The 9,450-nt window shown below is 25.2% G+C and overlaps 1 protein-coding gene and 1 long non-coding RNA gene across 2 annotated transcripts in view; one reads left to right on the forward strand and one right to left on the reverse strand.

Annotated features, from left to right (window-relative positions):
- LOC122635851 (glutamate receptor 2-like) overlaps positions 1-4,383 on the forward strand; it is a 7,178-nt gene extending 2,795 nt beyond the window's left edge. Inside the window, exon 8 of the mRNA XM_043826512.1 lies at positions 4,276-4,383. Coding sequence (XP_043682447.1) covers positions 4,276-4,383 — 108 coding nt within the window. The remainder of the gene's footprint in view (positions 1-4,275) is intronic.
- A 3,146-nt stretch (positions 4,384-7,529) lies between these two features.
- On the reverse strand, positions 7,530-8,730 carry LOC122635820. Its single transcript, XR_006328757.1, has 3 exons — positions 8,242-8,730; positions 7,999-8,162; positions 7,530-7,905 (listed from the first exon to the last, which is right to left on the reverse strand). It is a non-coding gene; the product is annotated as an uncharacterized LOC122635820 (long non-coding RNA).
- Positions 8,731-9,450: the final 720 nt, after the last annotated feature.

Raw genomic sequence — 9,450 nt, forward strand, 5'->3', positions numbered from 1 at the left:
TATATATATATATATATATATATATATATATATATATATATATATACATGTGAATGTAATTATAGTAATCGCAATCATTAATCAGTTAATTGTGAATAATTATTATTAGGAAACATAATTAATAATAGTTACCTTTATAATTTATAATCATAAATCAGTAACTTATAAATCATGCAATAATTAATTTATATTTCATTAGGATTAATACTGATTATTTATACATTGAAAATTGAGCATATGTTTATCTATTTCTTCATATCACTTTAACTGTTCAGGGCTTTACGATTTAATAGAATTGAGATTATTATTGATTGATATATATAATATAAAAATATTATTTCACGTGTGAATAACAATAGTTTTGATATATATCTATTGTGATAACAAAAAAAGTTTTATTATATATAACACACCGCTACCATCTTCAGCTTCTGTTAATAGATTGTTTAACAATAATAAATAAATGTACCGAAAGCATATAAATTGTCAGACAGAATCTTGCTCACTCAAAATTTTTCATCCAATGATTATAGAAATCATAAGAAATATAAGAAGTATAAAAAGTATTATAATTGTAAAGAAACATAAGTCTATATATCTACTGGTTTTAAATACAACCTTTTACAAATAAAATTCACCATTTTGCAAATCATATTCATTCTATCGCATATTAAGTTTTTCTATAGAATTGTTTTATAAAGTTTTTGTAATAAAAATAAAATTAAATGCAAATTTATTATTAAAAAATTCCGAATTGTATTTCATGTAATATAAAAGGTAAATAAAATACTTATCTAATTACTTATGTAAAAAAACTTATTAATTATGTAAAGATATTTACATGTGGAATTCGTAATTATAAATTAAATATTATATCTTTCTCTTCTGTAATAAAGTAAAAAGCAATTCTATTTTTCAATGTTTACTAAATGGAATTGTTTCTAAACAGGAATTGTATTATCTCGACATTTAATTTGTCTAAAATCCTTACAATGTATGGGAAAGAGTAATTTCCTGTAAATGTATGAATTTAGAACATAATATAAATTCATATAGATTTTCACTAGATCGTTGATTGTTGAGCGGATAATTTTAATAAGCTGTAATTTGAAATTTTATTTTTCTGTAAATTTTTTAGAAATATCTTTTCGTTACTTTTATATCAAAAATTGAAAGACGATAATCTGAACAAAGAATTTTATAGAAAAATTTGAATTTCATTTACAAACAGGTGCATGTGATCTACGGAAGAATGAATTCAATTTTCAAACAATTGTACTTTCAATGTAAAATCTACAAATGCATATGTGGATATTAAAATAATAAACTATGTGTACCAATTTTTGAATGTTCGCTATAATAGTGATTTTTTTTATAAAGATTGTATATTAACAACATTCAAAATGATTCTACATTAGGATCTCATTGGACGAATTTATTAATTTCTAATTTTTACAACGAGGATACATTAGAAATGATGCATAAAAAACTGAATAATATATTGTAATATTATATCTATAACGTGTGTTTTATTTATTAGATAAAAATTTATGCTTCGAATATATAAAAGTATATAAGAGAGAAAGATATAAATATACATAATATTATATCACATTATGTCCTTCTCCATATCATTCAAGTTTTGTATATAACATTTTCCCATAATTTTACAAATAACGGAAATATTTCAGATATACTCCCTTCATAATAATACCACACCCAATATAATAATAATCGACATCGATAGCTGACTCTGTTCTACAAAATGAAATCATGTTTACTATTCTTATTTGATCGGCCAGAAAATTCCTCCCTGTTTGATCTTTTAAAGCCAGAAAAAAATTCACGATCATTTCCTAAACTCAACCACCATCCTTCCTCTTTTATTTACTTTTATTTTACTCTCATCCTCTTAAAAAGTAATGACTAATTCAATAAGTCCCTTCTCTCTCTCTCTCTCTCTCTCTCTCTCTCTCTCTCTCTCTCTCTCTCTCGCTCGCTCGCTCGCTCTCTCTTTCTTTCTTTTTCTGATTCACATGCGCTCATGCTTGTATATGGCCTACACATTATTGAATATATGTAGGTCAATTCAATAAATGGAGTTAGATTTTGTTCAACAAATTTTACGTCTTTAAAATTTTCTTAACAAAAATTTATCTTTAATATTACGTGAACATACATATAATAAATTTCTATTTATCTTTCATATAAGATACATTTCGTTGAGATACAAAATTTATTGGGTATCAGGAGTAAAATTTTCTTACTCTTAAAGTGATTCTCTCATTTCTTGTCAATTATTGTTTTACTTTATCTCAAATTAGATATACACATGCATAGAGATATACATTACTGAAGAATCATACGTTTGATCGACCTTTTCTAATTCTTTTTAACAAAAGTTTTCATCCTTTGTAAAATATATTATCATTACAATTTCCTTTTGTCAGTTCCTTCAGTTCCTTTATCTACATTTTTTTGAATATGACGAGTGCCGCGTGTGATGAATACTATAGAGAAAATTTATGGAAATGTATGGTAGGATTTTCATATTATTTCTTTATAAGATTTTTGTTTTTTTCTAAGAATCTGATCTATACAACTTATAAGATGATAAAAATTGAATTTATGTGATACACTGTGGATGAATGAAAAAGTATTCAGTAACATATCATTGTATCTATTCATGTACGAATGCTGTACATCTATGTATATACAAGGATTATAATATTATATTTATATTCAGGTAAAAATTCGAAAACAACCAATTATCTCAGAAAATATTGACATCATGAAAAATCTATTAACTGATAATGTTTATTTAATCTTGGAATGATTTTGAAAAACCAGGTAAAGATTAACATCGACTTTGAAATTTAATATCTCGATAATTTGTGCGAGAAATATGTATTACTAGTGTTTTGAAAACCTTTTGACTACGGCTACAATAATAAATAATAGAAAATGAGAATTTCTATTAAAAATTTTTATGTTGGTCTTAATCAAGCTTTTTAAGATGATCCTAAGATCAAATAGATATTTATTAGCTAATATTTAATGATTATTTAATTCTTATTCTTTTTATTTGAAACATTTTTCCATATATATCAATATTTTCTGAGATAATGAGCCGTTGCAGAATTTTCACCACTTGTAGTATATACAGAGAGTAAACATACTCTTCTTTGCATGCATTGATTACAGCTTTTATTCTAGATAAGAAAAATAATAAGATACTACGTCAAAAATAATTCTATTTCGCGAGTTATTTGTAAAAATATCTAATGATTCACACAACTTTAACAAGCCATATTGGTTTTTTGGGTTAAAGTTAGAAAAAAATACATTAGAATAGGATGAAACTGTTTCTCATCTTTTTTCTTTAATGTTATTTTATGACTTCAATAGCATGAAAAAATATTGCTCTGAATAAATCATCAAACGTTTCTTCAAAATATATCGCGAGCTAATTATTATTCGACATTATACACTAATGCTTTATTGTTTAGAATGGCACAAGAAATCAATTTATCTAAGAAAAATTGGAGATTTACATTTTAAATAAATATTAATAATCTTGAAATCTCGTTAACGAATAACCTTGAGAAAAAATTCTTTCCATCATCAAATGTGTCCTTTCAAATAGTGTAACTTTTATTTTATTTTTGATTCTATTTTTATTTTTGATAACATAATTAATTCAAACAAATGATATGTAGTCCCATTGAAAAATAAGAAAGTGAATACTGATAATTCGTAAAGTAATCTCAACATTTTACATTACGATATTAGAGAAATATGAAAGTAAATGAATTGTTAATCTTATGTAAATAATTTGACGAATTTCAATTAGAATAAAAAAGAACTCATTAACACAGACATGTGTTAAGTATTTTTTATAAGAATGATTTCGAAATGATACAAACATCTAGAAATGAAATAAAAGAAGATTTATTAGAAGTATGAAATACTTTAAAATCTAAGAAAAGTGAAATACAGGACATGAAAGATAAATCCGAAGGGATAAACAAGTCATGATAGAGAACTAAATTTTGAAAATTCTAAATTAAAGAAAATCATGCAAAATAAAAACGAAGAAGTTATGCAAAAATATGTTCTGTTGATTCAAAAAAAAAAAAAAGAAAAAATAACGTTTGAATTACGAAATCTTCGAACTACATACCACTTAAAATGAAAGTAGGTGATATCAAGACATTTTATCAGAAATTGGTTAGCATATAAGATTTTCAATATGATAGTACAGCAATACATCAGTGGAATGCTGAATTTAGATACTCCGAGGAAAAATATATGGTACAGACAAAAAACATCAGAATTATGGTTGATGATCTAGGATACACAGAAAATATGACGGATCAGTAACCGAATCGGCAATGAGATTAAACGGAAATTTGTGATCGAGTACATTATAAATTACATATAATAATGTCAAAATCATTATAGATGAACAATCGGAACAGAGACTGAAATATTATGTGTGAATTGATCTTTTCTAACTTGTGATCTTTTGTTCATGGATAAATGAGATTTTTTATCTTTCTGCCCATTCCCGTCTCATTTTATGCTCTCTGTATGTTCATAGACTACAATCCATTCAATTTGACTGATAATATACCGAACTACCATGTATGAATATGAATGACTAAAACTAAATTAAAATATGTGTACCGATTTTAACGAATTATTTAAAAATAATAGTACGATATATATATATGTGATGACGGTAAGAGATTACACGAAACTTAGAAAACATCCAAAAGATTTAGCACATAGTGGGTGAAACGATCATCATTATCAGCATGTAGTGCGACTTAATTTGATTTCTAAAATTCAGGATTTTTCGTTTTCATTTTAAGAGAAAAAATGTTGTACTCGTCCTTCCTTTTTCTATTTTTTTCTTTCTAACTTCAACATTTCCATGTAAGCTGTATTTGGACAGGATTTCTGACCTTGACCATACTTATTTTCCATTTTTCTTTTGATTTCTTTTTTTTCATTTAATCCTCCAGTTTTCTTTACTTCTCTCTGATTGGACGATCCCAAATCGGAAAAAATGTATCTATGATAGATTTTAAATATAGAACATTAAAAGGAACTAATCTCTCGGCATGTATTATATATTATGAATATCAAAATTTCTAAATAATTTCTAAGCGAATCAGTATTTCAAATAAATCAAATAAATGATTAGTATTTATAATAAATTATCAATAATATAATATAATAATATAAATGTCAGTAATATAAGTGATTAACCCTGAAGCAACATTGACACAATCCTGATTCTGAATTAATCATACTGATCAAAATATTCATATATACCGATCATTTATTTTATAAAACTTTTACTACAAATTAATTAAAATACTGACTGAATAAATAAAAATGATTCCTAATTTTCACTATTTTCCAATCCTTAATAAACTATATTCATGGTAACAGAAGGTCGTGTAACAAAAAGTTAATTAAAACGAATAGTCTTAAGGTGGGGAAGAATTTTAGAGACGAGAATAGTTGACTTAGGACAGATCGGGATCACGTAGTCCGTATGTATACGATTCGTATGGCTATGTATACGATTATACAAAATACAGTTTTTATACAATTATAATATTAAAGACAGTGATGATAACGATGATAATAATAATAGTAATAATAATAATAATGATGATGATGATAGTGTGAGTGTGGTAGAAGAAAATAACACCTGAAACTTGAAAAAAAATTATATAGCCTCTTATTAGTCTGTTATCATTTTTTTATATTTACTTACATATATTTATTTATTTATATATATGCTTTTTTATTTTATTTTATATTATTTTATATATCTTTTTTTATTAATACCTGTAAAATATATAATATATATTTTATTATATACCTGTAATATAATATAACTTACAAACTATGTTTTTCAAGTGTTCGTCGCAAATAATTTTTGTACAACAAAATTATCATCCTCGTTTAAATTTTTCAGATTAATAATCTTGTACAGACGGAAGTTCCTTGTGGTTTGCGACAAATTGACGCCTTTTAAAAAGTCTAACAATAAGTTTAAATTATCCAAAAGATTTTTTGGAATTTCAAGTGCATGATTGTTATTAATAATTCAGTATATTAGATTCCATTTATGTGATCTCTTTTTGCCAACAAATAAAAGGTGTACATTCGAGAATTTGTTTCTTGTTATGTTTTGGAACGAATTTGAGTCCCCTTATCTCATAAATTGTTTTGAAGAGGACTTTCGATATATATTGTGAACAATGATTTTAATGTTTTTCTGTTTGTGTATCTGCTTATTTGTCGAATATAAAGTCTTTCCTCTATTTACCGAAAGATTTACTATACGCAGTCAATATTTTCTTTCGCTGAGTTTTTTTGTTAGTTTTTGAGTTTACTATAGTTCTTTTATTTACTAAGCTATGTGAGACTTCGTTCTCCCCGATAAACAATACGTTAGACTTCTGCTTATCAAGTAAATCTACTTGTTAGAGTAGTTGTTTAGTTGTAGATCTTTCTTTTTTTTTTTCGTTCGAATTTAACGTATAAATATATGCTATTCCGACGTTATTTTTAACTAATGCTTCTCCTACATACATGCAGTTCGAATTTTATTTGTGAAACAATATTCGATGTTCTTAAGTTTCTTTTTTTTAATTTTATGGATATCACCTTTACTTTATCCTCACCGATATTATTTATTTTTAGTTTTCTAATACATATTAAATTATTATTTATTATCATATTGTTATCTCTAGATGGTAGTTTTATAAATTTATTATCTTTAATACCATTTTGTTTTATCGAAAATTAATTCGGTATGATATGAAATATGTCGTTATTGTGTTTAATATTGTTAACGATAATCGCTGTTTGCACTAATAATGTCATTGTTTTAGATGTAATGCCTGTTTTTTGAAACATTCACTAATTCGGTAGCACTTTGTTTAATTAGATTTACTTTGTACTTGGGTCTACTATTAATTGTGAATTTTTAAATTTATTTCGTAAAAAAGAAAATCAATATCCGATAGTTATATTACGTATTTTCTGAGAGATCATGAATTAATGTTATCATTATATTATTATTAATTGTTACATGATTTTGTAAAAAACATACTATCACACGTTACCCTTTAAAAAATTTTGTGCCATAAATACCGGTTTCTTCTATTGGAAATGTATTTGGAACAATGTGAAAGGTATGTTCGTTGATATTTATAAATACCATATTTCTTATGAAGGATTTTATTGTTGTTATGTTATAAACATCAATTGTATTATTTCATTTAGATTAATAATTACGATGGCTAATAAGCCTCAATTCTAACAAGATATAGTTTCTTTCTAATATCTATTAACTTTGTTTCCTCATTTTGAAATTGTTTGGATTGTATAATTATACTTGTAATTATTATTTAAATATCATTTTAATTTAATTTCCTTTTATAAACTTATTGTTTTATAAAATTAATTTCTTTTTTCAATGGAAATTATCCCATTGTAATTTTTTTTTTAATTTAATATATTAATTACTTTAAAATAAATTATTAATCTTTTTTTTAATATTTACACGATTTTTGAAGCACAAGATTTCTTGCTTTTGTGTAGAAAACATTTTGGATACTCATTAGCAGAAATCAGTAGAAATCCAGTTTTAGAAATATCCAGTTCAATAAAAATTAGATATTGCATTTTACGTTCTATGTTCAATATATTTATTTATTTTTCACTTATTTTCAATAGCCTTCATATATATATTGAAAATATCATTTCAAAGTAATGAAAGAGGATAAGAAATATTGTTCAAAAATCTTATATCTTAAGTTATAATTAACGAATCAGTCGTTCCATTCCAAGCCATGATGGTTATTTGTTAACCATCTATAAAATATAATTATTGTATTATTTATTATTTAATTATCTGTATAAAGAACAAATTTATAATAGAATAAAATAAAAGATTAGTTTACATACCTTACTCCTATTCGTAATAAATATCTTTCGTAATAATTAGTCTTCGTTGAATGGTGATAGAAAAAAATAATTCGCTATCCGATTATCTGTCCGATTATCTATATCACAGATAGCAAATTCTTTCAATAAGAATAAGTTATCTTCTATTTTAAAGTTTTCCAAATCTACAAGTAATATATGTATGTAAAGTGGAATAATAATTGAATAATAAACGAATGATTATTGGATCTTTGTTATACTTACAGTTAACCTCGTATCCGCCATATTTCCAGGCCAATTTTACATATTTTACATATATTTTAGAACCACATTTCCGCTAATTCACCTCTATGAAATAACACGACCATAATTATCTATTTCTTTTTTCACGTTACAAAAAAAACAGGTTTTGCTCCGTAGAAGAATAAACGAATATTGGATCGATACGTGCGGTAACTGTTTATTTCACTAAGCATTATTCTAATACGAATATTTGACGTAAAAGCTGAATACTATAAATATTTAATATTGTCTTTTAGTATCAAGCGCAACATCTCACGTTCTAACTATCGCTGTTTCTGTCGTTCGTATCCGTTTACATCTTCCCTCGTCCTCTTGTTGCCATCGACTATTTCATCACTATTGATACTTGTTTCTCGTCGACTTCATAAACTCCACACTATTGCGCCCTCTTTTATTCCTCTCGATATCCATAAGTACTTTCTGCCTTAATTTCGTTTACTATCTGCTAAATCTTAACTCATACCTTCAATTTATTTCTTGCAACATTATTATAATACCCTTAACACCCTTTATTTCCTTCAATTCGTCAAACAGATAGAAAAATACCCTCGGATATTTTTTTGACTTCATTTTATCACGCATTCGGTTAATTGATTGATAAAAATAAATAAAAAAAGGATAAGTATATAAATAAATGGATATAGATATCATTTCTCTTTCGTATTTATTTATTACGTTATTTTATTCAATTTCATAACTCACATGATTGAAAAAGGAAAACAATTATGAATTTCTAAAAATCCGGAAAAAATAAAAAAAAAGATTCCAGAAAACGAATTCAAGTACCCATCAGATATGGATATTCCATTCACCCTATTAATTCACTTAATAATTAATCAATTAATTCACTTTTTAATCGAAGATTCTATTAAAACAGATTTTAGCTTATTTATTCCTTAAAAGCAATAAAACACGATTAATTATATCTTAATAATTATAAGTCAAAATCATATGATTTTACGTTCTATCTTCAGTCTTCTCATATCATTACTCACTGAATCTAACGTAGAAGACTACTACTTGTAGAATTAAATCTGTTATGAAAGTTTGAATCTCAAAAAATAAATGATGAATCTAATTTCGCGACAGTACAGGATCGTTGTCGTCATTGTCATTTACATATGCGAATAAATGAAGCAGGACTGCGTTATTATCAAATTTTTTCAACGC

The sequence above is a fragment of the Vespula pensylvanica genome, chromosome 19 (genome assembly GCF_014466175.1).
Source record: "Vespula pensylvanica isolate Volc-1 chromosome 19, ASM1446617v1, whole genome shotgun sequence".
In the NCBI taxonomy this organism is placed as follows: domain Eukaryota; kingdom Metazoa; phylum Arthropoda; class Insecta; order Hymenoptera; family Vespidae; genus Vespula; species Vespula pensylvanica.